Consider the following 19,311-nt stretch of genomic DNA (forward strand, 5'->3'; position numbering starts at 1 on the left):
TCCTCTTTCACTATCAAAGTATTACATTATGTTTTGCCACGAATGCAGATACGAGGTGAGTAGGGAAACAGTACGAAGAGGAAGCGTAGTTCCATCAATGCCCCAAAGTATGAAGGGCCCCGTCTCTACTCACATAAAAGCACAGATGATAGGCGTCCAGGTTTACCACAATATATCTCAAAGTCATCATTCCAGATTGTAATTCACTTACCAAACGGTTAGTTCGTCATCAAGCCTTTACCAAACATTCTTTCCAAGCTGAGACCAATTAGCACATCAGCAAGAAAGACACAATGGTTAAATTTACATCCGCCATTGTCATTGCCTTTGCGGCTTTGGCCACCGCTGCACCTACCAATGACTACCCCAAGTACGGGAAATTCGGGGAGTTTGAAGCTGTCAACAATGAGAAGCGAACCAACGACTACCCTAAATATGGAAAGTTTGGAGAGTTTGAAGCTGTCAACAACGAGAAGAGAACCAACGACTATCCCAAGTATGGCAAGTTTGGAGAGTTCGAGGCTGTCAACAACGCGAAACGAACCAACGACTACCCCAAATATGGAAAGTTTGGAGAGTTCGAGGCGGTGAATAATGAAAAACGAACAAATGACTACCCTAAATATGGTAAATTCGGGGAATTCGAGGCTGTTAACAACGAAAAGCGAACCAACGACTATCCTAAGTATGGCAAGTTTGGAGAGTTTGAGGCCGTCAATAATGAGAAGAGAACAAATGACTACCCCAAGTATGGAAAGTTTGGAGAGTTTGAAGCTGTCAACAACGAGAAGCGTACGGATGCCGAGTAAATCCTCAAGAGGATATACATAAAGATACTTACTATGTATTCACCAAAAAGATGAGAGCTCAATCCATCGATAGCTAGCACAGTTGATGTAAATGGAAACTACGTAATGAACTTTTCTGCGACTACCTACACTATCAAACAGCATTGTAGCTTCTTGAAACGGCCGCTATCATAAGAGCCACCCTTGCCTAGATAGATTGAAGAACTCAGTGTCCCAAACGGTAGGAAATCTCGGAGTCGCCTCACTGAGTGCGGCACAGTTGCTCCTCGTGACTGTATACCGGAGATGAATGCAGAAATGTTGCCAAGCCATACGCATACCTCAATGTTATTTGCTTCATAAAGTAGTATACATGGATTGAAAGCTTCCTGACATGAAATAATGACCGACATAAGCAAATGCCGGGAACTTTTGACGGAGGATTGCAACTTGGTGTAAGTCAGTTCCCAAAGTCGACCCCGCCTGCTGACCTTTTAACCGCCCCGCTACAGCCGCGAGGACAGCAAGGATTCCAGTGACCCATGCAGTACTCACCGAAGAAGAGGTCACTTCTATGGGTCGTCGGCTAAGTCCCCAAGACCAGCGGCCATCATCTTTATGTTCTGCATCTCTATTTTTTATTTTTGGTTTATTTTACGAGTAAGTCTATTCACACAGTAGCACACAATTTCTCACAATGGCGCTGTCTTCGTATGTTCAACTTGCCCATCGCCCATAAGCAAAGGGTATTCACTGACTAATACAGCTCGACCTCTTCTTCAGATCCATTCATAGCCAATGCTGAAAAGCATGGATATTCGAAAATCAAGACCAGTGACGATGAGGAGGCCGAGCTTTACATACCTCGTGCTCGGCAAAGTAGTCGTCTTCTCACAGTCCTGTCGTACGTTGTCAAGCTCGTCATAGTGGCCATGGCCGTGTATGGCCTCATCACCATGGGAATATCTGCAGTAGTCCGACTCCGAAAGGCAGCAGTGCCGCCATGCAATTGCGGCTCGTCCATCGCCGAGGCACTCACTCTTGATTGCAAATACGATTCACTATCCACGTCCTGGCTTCCACCACATTGCCGCGACGACGAAATGACTTCCCTCTTCGAAAAATCTGGGCCTGGCCCAAATGGCCAATGGAACTACTACGCTTCCAACTTGAACACGTCCAAAGTATTCACGATCGAAGAAATGGCGCTCATGGCGGAGAAGCCCGACTCGGAACGACAGGCATGGGCGACGATAGAGTGGCATGACAAGCATTGCTTCTTTACGCTGCTCAAGCAAGTGCGAGGCAGGGCCAAGATGCAATACACGGGATTTCCGAGCGGAACGGCACACGCAGAGCATTGTGCCATGGGCATGGCCGAGCGCCGTCCAGGAAAACAAATTGTTGTTTCAATGAACCCCGGATTTGGAGATGCAAAGCCCGGCGAGTTGAAGATGATGATAGTGCACATGGGGCACCAATGATGCTTGTAAATAGATAGGCATCGAGTTCCTCTCCTCCTCACAGGTAATAGATTGAGGGATAGGAGACATCAAGCGCTTTGTTCTTGGAAACAAAAACCGCCTGGAACTCGGTCTAGAATGAATGTCTCGCATGAATAAGGTACAGGGATTGCTTGTAATTGGTAACTAGCAGACATAAGTCAGTCTCAACAAACTGGTTTTCCAGGTCTAGAGATAGGCAGGGCCTGCCTGAGCTGGAATCACCATGATCTGTTCTTGTGTAATTAGCGTATAGAAATGATGATCCTTTCATTGACGCATGCCCTTGGAACTAGACAAACAATTCTTTTTGTTCATAGAGCGCGTCAGATAATCGAGCAATGCCCTCAGCCTAGAGGATGCGGAATGCAAAGAGGTTTGATGTGAGTGAAGGCAAAAATGAAGATGGCTAGGAGACGATCCAGCCGCTGCAATGTTCGCCCAAATATTGAACATGCGGATGGAGCAGCATTGAACGGCCCCCTGCAGCTGAGCCCCTCATGAGCCCTCCAAAAGACCATACCTGCTGCGTGTGCGTGCGCATCCAACACAGCATACCAACGTATGAATGAATCAGCCCGTCATTTAGCAAATATTACTAAATGCTCCCTTTTGGGAAGGCCAACATCTATCTACTATCGAGACATATAAATACCCCTCCAACCACTGCCACGAGTTGTAACACACCAAAAGCCCTATTTACTCTCAATCCTTCCACCCCGCTATCACAACGGGTCAAAACGAGCCACAACTTCTCTCTCTATACCGCAATCATGTCTTCCAGCAACCGCCTCTCGGTTTCCGTCCAGCCCCTCAATTACGCAGATGTCCACGCCTGTGCGCAGATAACCTCTGACGCTTTCGCCATCGACCCGCACACCATTGTGAAGGGCCTGGGCCGGAAGCCCTATGATATGTACGACATCATGCGCTCCATGCTCCTCGATGGCCTGGAACGAAAAAAACAAATCTACGTGAAAGCCATAGATGAGGAGACGGGCGAGATTGTGGGCCATGCAGGTTGGGCGTTCAAGGACGTAGATGAGGCGGCCATTCCTTGGAGCCGACCCAGTGATGATAAGGCGGCGGCTAAGGAAGAGCCACGTCCGAAAAAAGATGAGCCTGAAAACGAGGACACTGGAGACGTTGAAGAGAAAAGAGAAGAAGATTCAATTGACCGCCTCAAGGCCCTCGAGTCTCGTGACATGCAATACTGGCAGACCAACATCATTCCCCAGGACAAACCCTGCGTCTTCATCACCGGTCTGCACGTGTCGGTTTCGCACCAATCCCGCGGTGTAGGCACCGTCATGCTCCAGTATGGCAATGCTATCGCCAACAAACTGGGCCTCACTATTTGGGTACATTCATCGCACCAGGCGTATGAGGCATACCAGAAAGCTGGGTTTGAGGCCGTGAAGGAGCTGGACCTGGATTTGGACGAGTGGGCGCCAAGAGGGCCAAGAGTAGGTGAAGCGGTTATGGGGGACAAGGGGAGCGAGAAATGGGGTAGATATATCATCAGGTACATGAAGAGGGATCCGAAATAATTGCTTATGTAGCTATATTTAAAATTATGCGAAGTCCGTGTATCTAATAGTTACCCCGCCCCTTGTGTCTCCTCTAGATATCCGAAAGCTTAACACTGGCGCACGTAACTTATCGTAGTCCACCATTAGCCGGTAGTTCAATAGTCTTTGGATCTCTTACTTACTCTAATAGCGCCAAGTAGTCTTTAATATTCTATAAAATAGTACCTGAAGTTTAATGCTTATTTCGGAGATAGGTAATTGCTTAATCTCCTGGCGTTAATGCTCATTTGCACTTTACACAGACTACTAAATTATAAGTTCTGTTTATTTAAATGTACCCTTCCATCATGACTTCCTTTTCTTTATAAACTATAATAGTAAATTTATATTATATATAGTTTGGTATTTTTATTATCTTACAGTTTACTTACATTTTTAGCCCCTTTTGTAGTTTATTCTTATACTCTAACCCCTACTCTGACTCTCGTCTACGATACTCTGACCCTTACTTTGGCAATACTCTGACCCTGCCCCCAGAAACCAGTTTGAAGAACCCAGAGTGAACAGGGAGTACTCGAATCGGATCTTTGAAGTTCATGATTGCCAACATCGGCTACACGACCAAGGCGACAGCTTTAGCTCTATCGAGCATTTCCGATCCAGAGCATGCGATTCCAGCCAACAATGCCTTCGAAAAAATCTCAGAGTAATATCAGACCAACTTCCGAGCAAACGGAGAAGCCGTAGTCATGTGCAGAACAAGAACGGCAACATCCAGTATCCCGAAAAGGCTTCTTGATGGTACGAAAACCCCAGTCCACTTACAGTAAATACCGCAAAACCATGTAGTCAATAAATGCCCTTTTAGGCTGCGCAAAAATACATATTAGCCATCTAAACTTGGCTTTCTCATATACAAGGTTTCACCACGAACTGGTCGCAGCTCCGTCTGGCTATCACTCCCCTGTATTGTTGCTTCGTTGGTTGCGCCATGCTGCCATGGTCTTGATCGTGACCCGCCAGTGCCTCCAATTGTAGCCACAGAATATTTGTTCGTCGTTCGCGTCGTGTTGGCTTTCTTTTCCTGAGGAAACGGAAAGCCGGCAACGTGGCTACGATCATGGATACGGTAGACTCGATGTGCGACCACATGCTCAGCAGCACTGGACCATTGGCGGTTGTGGTAGGATCCTCCGCCGAGTCACCCGTAGCTTTCGTTACTTGAACAAGACGCACGAGTGCGATGGCGACGATGATGGCACCAAGGGAGAAGAGGATGGCCAGCCCGAATGTGTGTGGTCGCGAGATGGTCAAGTTTCGCAAGAGGTGAAGTGGGAGAATCATGGCTGTGATGATGGCAAAAGTTTGTTAGTCAAACTGCGTACTATGGATGATCTTGCGCGTCACATACTTAATACGTCTGCGACAATGTCGGTACTCGTCGCAAACTTGATCGACGCATCGGCCCGGAGTAGGTCATCCGGTAAGCTGCAGCCAGCTATTAGTGCATCAGTTGGTGGTTCTTGGTCTCTTGTGGAATAATGCAGGGATAATTTCGTTTGTGACCTACCTGGGCTCCAATATCGGTATAATGGCGAGCACGTCAAAAAGTTTGAGAACATGCAGGCCAAGTAGAGGGTGAGGACGGCGGCGAAGCAATTCCACCACTAGCGTATGTAGTTGGGTAAACCGTAAAAGAGCCGTCTAATAAACCACAGAATAAAGAATTTAGCTATGACACTGGTATTAGTCTCGGTATTGGTAGTTTGGTATAGCTGTCCTCGATAGTCTAGTGAGGAGACCATACCTGCCCACAGGGTTGTCCAGAACAGCAGCATCTGGCTGAACATTAACTTCAGCGACATAACATTCCGGGCTGTCATCTCGTCCGCGGGTAGGGGCGAAGGTGTCTTGGGATTTGCCACGAGGGCTTTGCTGTACTCGGCTATAAGGAACTACTGTGGTAGGATCCTCGTGATAAGTGCCGTCAAAGCTGTCAAGCTTACAAGGCCCGCGAGGACGAAATAGTCATCTCCGTGCAGTCGTCGCTGAAGTCGCCATTGGAAGATAACTCGGAATGCAGTTATGCCAACTGCAACGCCCCATAACACCCAGATGAGGACCTGCGAACAGCGTCAGCGTCAGAGTAAGACAGCAAAACTTGTACGTGGAAAATAGTCAGTGAGATTGCGGTGGTGAGATTTGCCTCGATAGGCTTGTTCAGACCTTACACAGGCCAGAAGAGCAACCTACGTACCATCATCTCCGTGTAATTGGGAATGGACGCCATGGTTGGTGTCTAGCGTGTCCGTTGCTGGTCTAAGAACCGGAATGTCAATATTGTCGAAAACGCCAAACACCCAATAGTGGTTGTTGAGATAATTGTGGCGGACGGAGTGGGCGTGAGCAATAATTATCTCCCGAGACTTCAGCTTTCATTTTACATCCTATCAGCAATTCCTAAAAGCTATTTCTAAGACAGTCAAGGTGTTGGCCGGCAAGGGTTGATCCCAGCAGCAAGACGATTTTCTGTCCCTGTAAACGGGGCAATTTTTCCGGTGGTTAGGTTAAATACTCGCAGATGAATGCACCGCCCAACAGCACTGGCAGCCTAGAACGACAACCCAGCTGGGGTACTTGCAGTAGTTCTCACCACCCTAACGAGCGCTGAGAGGTGAAGGCAGAACTTCTGAGTGGTGGCGTTGAACTTGCAGGCCATCAATTGCTCCCGCATGGAGCCTTACCCGAAGGATTTAGCTTTAGCCAGTTGTCTGCTGGATATTCTGCAGGTCCCATGCTCAGTTCCACCATCCCGGACGCCACAAAGGGCCGCCGTATCGCGCTTCGCTCCGATAGATGGGCGACTACGCCGCATAGAGTCTAGACAAGGGGGCTCAAAATTTCTCATATAAAGTTCATCAAGGTCATTCATAGGCCCAGGACGATATGTTCCGATCATCCCGTCGAAGCCGTCGCATCGTTGCTGCCACACCAGCTCGAGTTGACATGAAAGAAAGGTGTTGACACCAGTGCAGCCTAACCCTTTCACCATCTTTTCCCTTTTCTCTCCTTCCCTTCGGAGTAACCTAACCCATCAGTCTTCTGCGCCCCAGATTCAGAGGGATTGCAGCTGTAATACAATGGGTCGCGTATTTCTCATCGCCGCATGGCTGCTCGCATGCGCCGTTCCTCATCACGGTGCATGTGCAGCAGCTACTGGTCCTGTTTCTGCAATTGCTGGTTCTCAAAAAATTGCGTGCAAGCTCTTGAGCCTCACACACCCAGACCATACCTTTTTTGAGGGCTCCGACAACTACAAGTATGAAACACAGACGCAGTACTGGTCGTCGACAGCCTACAACACACCAGCATGTGTCTTTGTGCCTCAAAATGCCCAGCAGCTCTCTTTCGCGGTGACCACGCTGACGCTGACTTCGACTAAATTCGCGGTTCGCAGCGGTGGTCATATGCCTGTCCAAGGCTATAACAGCATCGGCAGCTCGGGCGTGTTGCTATCCAATTCCAACCTAAGCACTCTCGCTTTGTCACACGATCATGCTACCGTCTCTGTTGGGCCAGCCTACCGGTGGAGGGACGTTTATTCGTATCTGCAGCCCTACAACCTGACGGCTGTTGGAGGTCGTGTCGGCCATGTTGGAGTTGCTGGTTTGCTGCTGGGAGGCGGCATTTCATTTCACTCGAGCCAATACGGCTTCGCTGCTGATAATGTCGTGGCATACGAGACCGTCCTCTCCAGCGGTCTCATTGTGGTGGCCAAAGCAGATAATGCCTATTCGGACCTGTATTGGGCTTTGAAAGGTGGCGGCAATTCCTTCGCTATTGTCACGCGTTTTGATCTCAGGACCGTTCCGTCTCCCGGCGTCTGGATTGGAATCGCGCAGTATAACGAGACCGACAAGGACAAGTACCTCGATGCCGTCTACAACTTTGGCAAATACGGATCCGCCGACAGCAAGGCCGCCATCATCCCTACAATCGTTGGTTACCCCAGCGTTGGAATGATTGCTTACGCGGCATCAAGATTCTACGACTCCTTGACCAATTCTCCTACTGTGTTTGAGAACTTTACGTCGCTCAAGACTGTGGCTGATCAGTACGCGTTTGGGGCCCTTGCTACATATATCAGTGCCGTTGACGCACTGCAGCCCAATGGACTTCGCCAGGAGTAAGTTTTGACTCTCTCTTCAGTCAACCGCGTGTCATGGACGCAAGCGCTAACTTGATACTTTTACAGCTTCCGTGTTGCGTCTTTCATGGTCAATCGTGAAGGTCTTTCCACTGTGCACGACACATTTTTCGGAGACGCCAACTCGCAACTAGCAAACATTGCTGGATTGACTGCTTCCATTACCTTTCAGCCCGTCACCAAAGGGTTTATTGAGAATGGCCGCAGTCGTGGCGGCAGCAACCCCCAAGGCGTGGATGCTCACAATGCCCCCTACTTCTGGATCGTGCAGAACCTGTCCTGGCAGAACGCTGGTGACGACGACACGGTGCGGGCTTTTGCCAAAGCTACCATTGCCAAGATTGAGGGAACCATTACTTCTCATGGCGTTGCTGGCAGCTACTTATATATGAACGACGCGGGAGATGGCCAACCTGTGTTCCAGAGCTATCCAAGTGCCAACTTGAGGCGCCTCAAGGATATTCGGACTAAATATGATCCTTTTAGGATTTACACTAACCTCCTGGTTGGCGGTTGGAAGGTCTTGGATGCTTAGAAACGTTGATTGTGACAAGCTGAGCTCCTATATGGTTAATATAGAAGGGATTCCTAAGGGATAAACTTTATACTAAGTTTATATTAGCGGATAAGCTAGGCTAAATTAATAAGTAATTAATAAAAATAAAGGTTTTATTTATATAATTAGTAAATAATATATTTATATTATAATTAAGTATTATTTTATATTTATAATTAATTATTTACATTTTATTTTAAATAAGTATTATAAAATAAATATATAATATAAAGCTTACTTAAGTTTATTTATTTTAAAATAAATTAGTTTTTTAATTAAAAAGTAATTTACTTTAGCTTATTTATTATTATATAAGCTTAATTATAATTAATTTATTAATTTATTATAGTTTTAGGTAATATTTATTTTATAAACTTTATTATTATAATTATAAATATATCAATTTATAATATAATTATTATAACTTACTTTAGTAATTTTAATAAAAATATACTTTATTTCCCTTTTTTTATTAATTAACCCCTATATATCTTTCCCCTTGTTTACTATTGTAAAATATCCTCTGTTACTAATTTTACTTTTTTTTAATATAAAATTTAAATAAAAACAGCTTTTATTTTTAACTTATACTTTATACTATAGGCTAATTATATTTTTACTTTTTAATAAACCTTTTTTTTTATATTTAACCTTTAGTTTTTTAAATAAGCTTTATTTCTTTATTTAACTTTTTAAAAAATATTTAAAACTTTATTATTAAAAAAAAAAAAGAATTTAAAAAAAAAAAAAATAAAAAAAAAATATTAAGTAGTAGTAGTATAATATATATATATATATATATATATATATATATATATATATATAGTTTTATTTTTTTTTTAATTTATAAATTAAAAAACTTTATATTTTTTTTTTATTTATAAATTAAAAAAACTTTTATTTTTTATTTTTATTTTACTTTTTTCTTTTATTATATTTTATAATATAAAAAAAAAGCTTTATTTATTTAGTTTTTATTTTAATAAGCTTAAATTTATTATTATATTTATTTTTTATAAATTTATTATTATATAAGGTAAATATTAATTATATTTTATTATACCTTAAGGAAAAGTATAAACTTATATATAAGGTTTATTATAAATTTAATTAACTTATTTAATTTTTAAATATATTAAACTTAAGTAAATTATTACTTAAACTTAATAGCTTTAAAAAATACTTTTATTTTATAATATAAAAAAAAGTTATTTATAAATATTATATATTTAAGTTAATAAACCTAAAGGTTTTTTTATAATACTTAAGGTAAAAATATAAATAATAAATTACTAAGTTTTTTAATAAAAGTAATTAATTATAAAATTATATTTATAATAAAATCTTTTTTTAAAGTTAATTTATTAATAATATATTATATTTATAAAAAATTAATATAAGCCTAAAGTTATAGTAGTTAACTATTATAATATTACTTAATTATATAGTTTTTATAAAAAAAATATTTATTTATTTATATTTATTATAACTTAGCTTTTATAGTTATAATAATACGTCTATAGGGTAGTTTAATTTAAATAAATATTAAACTAATTAACTAATTAAAAATAAATTATTAAATTATTATAATAATCTAATAATTTATAAATAGATTATTAAAATTCTAAGATAATTTATAATTAAATTATTACTACTTAGTAATAATTTAGCCTAGCTAACTAAATATATAAGTTTACTTTATACTACTTATTAAAATACTTAAATAATTAATTATTATTAATACTATAGTATTTAAATTAAATACTTAAATACTTTACTTTAGAAGCTAGTAATAAAATTACTTATTTATTAACTTAATTACTTTACTAATATAAATTATAAAACTATTCTAAGGTTTATCCCTTAGGAATAATTAACTTATAATACTTATAGGACCTAGTTTATTATATAATAATAACTTTTATTTAAATAGTTACTTTAGACCTAACCGAGAGGCCGCTGGTAGTTTGGGCCAAACTACCAGCTGACATAAGCAGGTTGGTATACTGCCATTGGCTAAAATAGAAGTAGAGCAGGTAGCCAGGGTAGTAAACTACCACTTCCTAAACTACTAGTTCCTATAAAAAATTATATTTTCAGTTTAGTATAAATATAGGTTTAGCGGAAATAATCCGAAAGAATAAAAAGTAATACTTATCTATCTAACTTATACACCCGTTTAACTACTAATTTTATCTACTTATTTTATAAAGGGGTAGTTTAGCTTAACTAGCTGTTTTATTTATTAATTTAATTAATAATCTATTTATTTATACCTTTTTATTTATTTATTTTTATCTTCCTCTATAGCTATAATACTCTAACTATTTACTAAACTTATGTAAAAGGGCACTTTACTAAAGCTCTTTACTAATTTTCCACAAAAGGTCTAGTAAATTAGTAACCTAACCCCTATATACTACATACGCTAACTGTTTTTCTTAATCTTATATATATATATATAAATATATATACCTATTTATTTATTATTTACTTTTATTAGGTTATTTTACCTTCTACTACAGTTATAATATTATAACTTAATAATACCTAACCTAAACTTAAGGTAGTTAAAGATAAAAAAGGTATATAGTAAGGATTAGTTATAGGGCTAAAGGTTGCTAAAATAAAGGAAGCTGCAGAAGATAATGTTAGCTAGTTAATATATTACAAAAAGTATTAGTATCTGGTATACTAGGTCTATAGATATACTTTACTTAGCCTTAAAAGCTACCTTAAATACTAGCATAAAGATATTAAAAGAAAATCCTAGGAAGCTATTATAGTAAGGTACTTTTAGCTAAATTTACAGCAGCCGCTAGATAATAATTTCTATTACAGCCTGTTAAACTTAAGATTACTTATTAAAGGTATATTAATACTTAATGAATAAGCATACAATTACTGCAGACTTCTTACCCTAAGCTAGAAATAGCTTAAGGTATACTATAATAAAAAACATAGTATATAAGGTAAAATACTAAAGGAGCCTATTATAAAAATATAAATACTTTTTACAGGGCCTAAGTAGGCTATCTATTACTTCTGTATTACAGCCTCTAGTACTACTGCTAACAGGGACGTAGGTGTATATAAAGGTATAAAGCAGCAGCTTAAGATAGAAAAGGAAGGTAGGGTAAAGTACTACCGCTTAAAAAGAGGAGGATAAAATAACCTAGAGTACTTAGATAAAATAATTAACAGAATTAAAAAGCAGTAGGTATATAATTAAGGCTAATAGGAAGAAATACAGAAGGTTCTTGCCAATAGGGCTGTAAAGTATAAAATTACTAACTAGCTAAAGTATTCTAGCTAAACCGCCTATTTTATAGGCTAAGATCTAGGTAAAATCTACCTCTACAGCCGTATACCTAGTTTAAAAGATAACCAACTATAGAGGTTAGTTACTGCCGTTAACTAAATATTTTTTAGCTGCTATATAACTGGTTTTAAAAGTATACCCTTAATAGTAAGGCTACTCCTTACTAGCCCTTACTTAAAGGATACCTACAGCTAGTTGTTTAAGCTGCTATAGGAAAAGATAAGTATAGATTAATATCTAACGTACTAGAAGAGGTTCCTATACTATTATATAAACGTTCTTTTGCTGGAATTAGATATATTACTAAAGAAATACAGCTTTAGTTTTACTAGTGGCTAAAGGTAGGGCCTTAAGACGTTATAAAAGTACCTGCAGGATGGTAATTAGTAAGAAAAAGATTTAGAAAAGGAGCTGCTTTAGGTATTAGTTAGCTTTTAAATATAGTATTTAAATAAAGACCTTTTTACTAACCTACTTTAGTATTTTATTACTATCCTAAGTATTAATGGTAAGTCTAAATAGCTTAGGCTAGCTTACCTCTTTATATATATTTTAGCAGGTATAGTATATATTAGTAGGGCGTTACTAGCGGAGTATACTATCCTAACCGCTTAGCAACCTAGTATAAAGGACCTTAAGAGGCGCTTTACCTAAGTCTAGGATACTTAGCTATATAAGGTAATGTACTTACCTATAGGCTATACGCTTAGCCTACTTCTCTATAGTTATAAAATTACAAAGGAAACGGGCAGCTGGCTAATAGTATCCTAGAGTAAGTAGGGTAACTTAATATACTTTATAGAGAAGCTAATCCCTATAGATACTATCTGGGCTATAGTATATAAGATAATTATGAATACGGAAACTTTACTTTAGATAGAGCTAATATTTAAAAAAAGAAAAAGTAATAGAAATAATAACTATTTTATAATACCGCTGGCTAATGTTAAAGATAACTTAATGTAAATATAGCGGGGCTAGTTTTTTATATATATTAACAGTAGCTTAGCTGAAAAAGAAGGTAAAATATTAAAGGACCTTGTCTACGGAAACCGGAGGTAAAACTTCTTAAATAAAGATAGCTACTGGAATTAGGAAGGTATCCGAAAGTATTTAAAAAGCGTAGACTAATTTAAGGAGCTATTTATACTATTAGTACACATAGGGGGAGGTACTTTAGCATAAGGTAATAAACTTAAAGGCCTGTATTAAGTAAACGGTATTAATTATAACTGCAGTATATTTATTATTAATAGTGAAATAGTAACGGTAATGCAATACTATAAGTTGCTAGTATACTTTAATTCTCTAAAGGTTATACTACGCTTCTTACTTCCTTAAGTTGCCTAACTTATAGTAATATACTTTATATATATTAGACTACTTACCAACTACTAGGAGGTAAAGTAGTAGGCCTTATATAGCAAGACGAAACCGCTAAGTAACTTTATCTAGTATAACGAAAATAGGCCGTAGGATGGAACCCAAATATTAAAGGTAATGGTAAAGTAGTTTTATTATTATATAGGCCGTAGGATTACCCTACAGGATTAGCAGTATATTATAATTACAATTAGCAAAAAGTATACTCGCTAGCGTAATACCGCTAGGGTAAACTTCGAAGAAGATAATAACGATAATAATAAGGTAGAGTAGTATAAAATACTAAACGACTTAGCCGCTGCCTATATAACTAAGACGGCCGCTAATTACAGTATTACCATTAATATACTTAGGCGTTTAACTACTAAATCTTTTAAGATATTTAACTAGGTTAGTTATTAATAGTATAAATTCCTTAAGCTTAACTAGCTATTATTTAGGCTACTACTACTGCTATTAAAGTAAGAGGCAGAGGCTAATATTAAGCTGCAAATGCCTTAGCCTTTAAAATAAGCTAGGGTTATATATTTAAAAAAACAGAAACTTAGTTTAGGGTAGGACTAGCTTATACTAAAAACTTTATAGGCAGTTTTTTAAAATAATTATATAAGGTTTTATATGCCTTAGTAAGAAAAAGCCATATGGATAGCTGCTGTAAAAGTAATACTGCTAGTTACTATTTTTTCTACTAATAGAGGAAAAAGCTTAATCTTTATAATATTAGCTATATTAACCGGGGCCGGAGTTATTATTATAGTAGCGCCTTATACTAAGCTTAAGAGGTAGCTTATTACGTACTACCTTAATATAAGCATTAACTGTAAGCATTAGCCACAGGTATATAACTCCTAGCCCTAGGTTGTAATTATTTCCGCAAAGGCTGCTATAGGTAATAATTTTATATAGTAGGCAGCGGATTTAAGCGTCCGGGGGAAGCTGGACTATATAGTTATTAATAAGTATTATCTTATATTTACTACCGCTTACAAATACTAAAAAAAGCTTTAAAGATTAATATATTTACGCAGCCTAGGTTACCCCTTTATATTTTTAACTAGTATACTACTGCCGTTTACTTAGCGTAACTTTAAGGAAGCTATATAATTATAGTATCCCCTTTATATTAAGGCCTTAAGCTACTGTATAAATATCTATTACTTAATTTTATAGATTTACAATAGGTATAGCTTAATAAAGGTTAAGAAGTTAGTTAAGGCTTAGGCTAGCTTACTTACGCCTAAAGAGAAAGGCGTAGTTTACTATATAAGCTATATAAAATATAAGGCATTAGCTTAGTTAATAAGCTACTACTACTACTACAGCAACTTAAATAAAGGCAGTAATATACATTTCCTCGCTTAGTAAAAATCTAGTTTCTAAGCCTAGCTCTAAGGTAAAACCCTATATATTATAACTATAGCTGCACTAGGAATAGGGATTAATATACTAAGTATAACGTATATTATCTACTTTAAGGTATCGTATAGCATTATTAACTATATATAGAAGGCTAATTATATAGGAAAAGTTAAAAAGTATATAGCGGCTGTGATTGTAGTTAAGGAGAAAGACTGGCTGTTTAAAGATTTAAGGATAAATAGCTGCTTTAAGATAAAAATACGCAAGGTAAACTTTTTAATTTAGATAAAGAGCTGCTGGAGGTATATTTTTAGCTAGTACTTAGATAATAATACTTAGGACTGTAATTAGATTAAGGACGTTGTATTGTGTAATAACTACTAGCAGTAGTAAATAGCTTAGAAAAGTAAGCTTTTAGCCTAGGGAATTATTACATTAGTAGTATACAGGCGGAAGGTAGTATATAGTCTGGAATAATTAAAGGTAGTACTTACTAAAGTATAAGAGCTAAGGAAAATAGTATATTAGATCTACTAGATGTTTAAAAAAGCATAAGCTATTAAATATAGCTAATATAATTACAGCTAACTTTAAAAATCTTTTACATTTAAAAAATATATAAAGTTTTAGTATAAAGTAAACTATTAGAAAGATAGATAAACTAAGTTTTTTAGCTACTTTTATTACTATATCTCTTAAAGTTTTTACTTAAATAGCTACTAGATGCAGGGGTTTTAGTATTAGTAGAAATATATAGTAATCTTAGTAGTATTTACTATTTATTATAATAAAGGCCTCTGGGGTTAGGTATAAGGGCTTGCTAAGCGGGAGTTATATAGGCAGCAGGAGTATATAAGCTAACTAGGCTATAAATACAGTAGGCTTATTTACGGGTAAGAAATAACTAACGTAATAGTAGTATTTAATCTAGTATTAAATTAGCGTATAAAGTAGCGGATTAAGTAAGTTTTAAATATTTAATATATATAAACTTACTTTAAGCAAATTCCCTTTAGTAAGTAAAATAATATAACGTATAAATAATTAAGCTAATATATAGGGTAAACTAGTCTAGGCTATAGTATATTCTAAAGATATATACATAAGTATATTAACTATACTTATTTATATATTATATAAGAGAATAGTAAAGAATATAGTAATTATTAATCTTTATTATTTATATAGCTAGTTCCTTATTTTATAAACTTAAAGTAAATATATAAAAGCCCGACTTACAATCATTAATATTATTCTAGTTTTTAACCCAGTTACCTTTTATTTATTTTTAATTTTCTACGAAAAATATCCTAATTATTCTCTTCTTTATTATAACTAAGATTCTCTTTCTCTTTCTCTTTCTCTTTCTTTTTCTTTTTCTCTTTCTCTTTCTCTTTCTTTTTCTCTTTCTCTTTCTCTTTCTCTTTCTCTTTCTCTTTCTCTTTCTCTTCCTTATTTTTATTCTTATTCTTAATTAATTCCCTAAAAGAATTTAGTATTATAATCTTTAGCCTTACTACTTAGTATATACACAGTTTCAGTAATATAAAGCTAATGCAATTACTTTTGCTTATATACTAAAGATTAGCTACTAACTTTATTTTATAAGAAAAACTATATATAATAAGATAAAGGACCTAAGGATTTAAACTATATACTTTATAGCCACTACCTCTTTATTTATTTTACTTAGCTTGGTTTATATTACTACTAAAGCTTACGTAATATATATTATAGGTTCTTTTTCGAAAAGACTAAGTTACTTAGTTAGTGTATTAATACTCTTAGCTAGTAAAGTAAGGTTTAGTTTTATTTTATCCTAGTCTAATATTATTTTTAGTTACTATGCCCCTAAATAAAGATTAAATAAAAGTTTTATTTATAATATAATATAAATAAAAAGGAGGAGTATTATTAAAAAAAGAAGAGAAGCTAGGTAGTAGCGTTTTATAATAGATGTCTTAGATAAAACATATAGCAACTTAAGGTATATATAATAAAATACAATAGTACTTAAATAATATTTAGCAATTAGTAAGTAAGTTATACCGTAATTAATTAGTGTAGTTAATAGTTTATAAATAGCTAGGATAGATAGCTTAAGCTTTTGTATTATTAAAGTTATAATATAACAGCCTGTTAAAGTAAGATAAAAAAGGAGGAGGGTTATTTATATAAATACCTATTATAAAGCTAAATAATAAATAATATCTCTGCCTATAACCCTATTTTCCACTAAAAGATTATTTACTTCCTAAACTTAAATAAATTACTTTATATATTTATAGGATACCTTAGTAATAATATTACGTAATTCTAAGTTAAAATTATTTATTAATACATAAACCTTATAGACGAGAGCTAGGAAGGTAAAAAGGTCTTTAATATTTAACTACCTCTCTAGGATAATAGTATTAAATTTACGGAGGGTAAGTTACTTTAGGTCGGGGATATTATAGTAGTTAGTAAGTATATAGACTTTTGTATATAGTAAAAGCAGAGAGATATAAGGAAGTAAAGCAGTATCTTTCTTAACTGAATTAATATAATCTTTATTAAGAGAAGGTAAGGGATTATCCTTTTCTTAGTAATAGTCCGTAAACTTATAAAGTAACTGCGTAACCTTAGAAGGATAGTAATTATTAAAATAAAGGAATTAAAGAAGGTAGCTAATAGTTTATGGGTAGTTAAAGGAGAGGTTAAAGGTTTTAGTATAAAGGTTAATAGGTTGTTAGGTAGGAATTAAGGTAGCAGAGGTATTAGGCTAATGTTCCTACTTAAGATTATAAAAGAAGAGAAACGGGTTAAAATAGTAGTAGTCGTAGATATAGTGTAAGGTATATTAGTAATTATTAGTAATAATAAGTAGTATATCTTAGATTATAGGGATTTTTATGTATTTAACAGAAGGGTTTATTTTATTAAGATATATAGTAGCTAATAATAGTATACTACTTTTATTTTATTTCTATATAGCTAAAATAAAGCTTAGTTAAGTAAAAACTGCTGTTTAAAATTCGCCCAGTAGTCTGTTTATACTTTTATAATTTAATTGAAAGTAGCTATATAGCTACTAAAACTAGATTTTATAGTTCCAGCGGGGAAGGACTAGTATTAGGTAATATTCCTAGATATACTATTTAGGCTAACTTTAGAAATAAAAAGCCGAATATTAAACTAGCTCTTTAAGCCCTTTATAACTAGCGCTATTATATAAATAACCTCTTACGTTAACCAGTTGGTACCTGCTATATTCCCCTCTTTATAAATTTTAATAGTTAGCTTTTCTAGATTATTATATCTAAAAAGGTACTGTAGCTGCTTTACTATTTCTTCGCCCTCCTTCTTAGACTTTTTATTTAAACTATGAGTTATAATAATAATAGTAAGGTCCTGGATTAAGCTTACTACTAGCCTAGGAATACGCATAGCCCTATTAGTACTATAAAGGAAGTTATTAAGTAATTCCAGCTGCACTATAAACTAGTTATTAAAGTAATATATATCAGCAGCCTTCTTTAGTTATTATTTAACGGCTTTATTATTTATAAAAGGAAAATCTCCTAGGTCTTATGTAAAAGGGCTAGGTGCAATAGCTGTTTAAATATACGTCTAATATATAGCGGTATTATATATAATTAAACGTATAGGTTACATAAGCTATTAGCGAAGAGTTATACTATATTCTATACTATTAGGATTTATAATTACGGTCTTAGTATAGTTATTAAATATTACATTGTTAAGACTTAAACTAGTAGTAGGTATTATTAAGTAGGAGATTCTATAGTTATTAAAAATTATTATATAAATAAATATTATAGGATATAAGTATATAGGAGAATTTAAAACTATTAGCCCGCTAAGTAATAAATATACTGGTATAGCTATAAGGTAGTTTACGTAGTAAATATATAAAGCGGAATTAAGAGGCTGGAAAATAAGATATTATATTTTAAAGTAGCTTTTAAAATACTTAGGAGATATTTTAAAGTAATAATAGTAGTAGTAGTAATAAAGGCTATAAGTAAGGGGCGGAGATAGAATATAGGGCAGGCTACTTAGCACTAATAGTTAGGGTTAAATAAGGTAAGGTAAATAGGGGTTAGAATAGTATAAGGCCAGAGTCCGGACTTTTTAGCAAATTTTTTTCTTACTACTCATTAGCTTAGCTTTATTTAATATACTGTAACTACTATACTTAGGAGACGTTATAGTTAGCTAAACTATACGTAGGGTTAGGTTAAGCCTACTATTAGCTGCTTATAAGGCAGGTAGTTTATAGCCGGTAGTAAAGTTAAGATAAGGCTTAAGGTTTACTAAAGTAATAGGGAGTAAGTAATAGAAGAATAAAGCCTAGGCTTTATAGAAGAAAAAGTTAAAAGCAGCCTAGCCCAGCTTAGAAGTATACTTAACCCTAAGCTTTACCCCAACCCCAATAAGTACTTTTAACCTTAACCTACTTCCTTTTACTTATGCGTAGCTTTGTTTTACTCTTTACCTTTTACTAGGTCGCCCTTTATATAAGCTTAGGCCAGAACTATTATAGGAGCCTAAGTAAACGCTGTGTAAGGGTAAACGCTGTGTAAGGGTTAGGGTTAGGGTTAGGGTTAGGGTTAGGGTTAGGGTTAGGGTTAGGGTTAGGGTTAGGGTTAGGGAACG

The 19,311-nt window shown here is 35.8% G+C and overlaps 5 protein-coding genes across 5 annotated transcripts; 4 read left to right on the forward strand and 1 right to left on the reverse strand.

Moving 5' to 3' along the window:
* Window positions 1–293: 293 nt before the first annotated feature.
* On the forward strand, window positions 294–809 carry T069G_10170 (uncharacterized protein; the record flags this gene model as incomplete). The annotated part of the gene is made up of 1 exon (XM_056177380.1): window positions 294–809. The coding sequence occupies one exon, from the start codon at window positions 294–296 to the stop codon at window positions 807–809; it is 516 nt and encodes a 171-aa protein (XP_056025858.1).
* Window positions 810–1,485: 676 nt separating this feature from the next.
* Window positions 1,486–2,272, forward strand: T069G_10171 (uncharacterized protein; the record flags this gene model as incomplete). The annotated part of the gene is made up of 2 exons (XM_056177381.1): window positions 1,486–1,499; window positions 1,555–2,272. The coding sequence occupies 2 exons, from the start codon at window positions 1,486–1,488 to the stop codon at window positions 2,270–2,272; spliced, it is 732 nt and encodes a 243-aa protein (XP_056025859.1).
* A 791-nt stretch (window positions 2,273–3,063) lies between these two features.
* Window positions 3,064–3,840, forward strand: T069G_10172 (acetyltransferase (GNAT) family domain-containing protein; the record flags this gene model as incomplete). The annotated part of the gene is made up of 1 exon (XM_056177382.1): window positions 3,064–3,840. One exon carries the CDS (start codon window positions 3,064–3,066, stop codon window positions 3,838–3,840), a length of 777 nt encoding a protein of 258 aa, XP_056025860.1.
* An 891-nt stretch (window positions 3,841–4,731) lies between these two features.
* Window positions 4,732–5,444, reverse strand: T069G_10173 (uncharacterized protein; the record flags this gene model as incomplete). The annotated part of the gene is made up of 3 exons (XM_056177383.1): window positions 4,732–5,168; window positions 5,234–5,320; window positions 5,393–5,444. The coding sequence occupies 3 exons, from the start codon at window positions 5,442–5,444 to the stop codon at window positions 4,732–4,734; spliced, it is 576 nt and encodes a 191-aa protein (XP_056025861.1).
* Window positions 5,445–6,962: 1,518 nt separating this feature from the next.
* T069G_10174 (FAD binding domain-containing protein) lies at window positions 6,963–8,564 on the forward strand (the record flags this gene model as incomplete). Its single annotated transcript, XM_056177384.1, has 2 exons — window positions 6,963–8,008; window positions 8,078–8,564. The coding sequence occupies 2 exons, from the start codon at window positions 6,963–6,965 to the stop codon at window positions 8,562–8,564; spliced, it is 1,533 nt and encodes a 510-aa protein (XP_056025862.1).
* Window positions 8,565–19,311: the final 10,747 nt, after the last annotated feature.

Source organism: Trichoderma breve, chromosome 6, assembly GCF_028502605.1.
Source record: "Trichoderma breve strain T069 chromosome 6, whole genome shotgun sequence".
Taxonomy (NCBI): domain Eukaryota; kingdom Fungi; phylum Ascomycota; class Sordariomycetes; order Hypocreales; family Hypocreaceae; genus Trichoderma; species Trichoderma breve.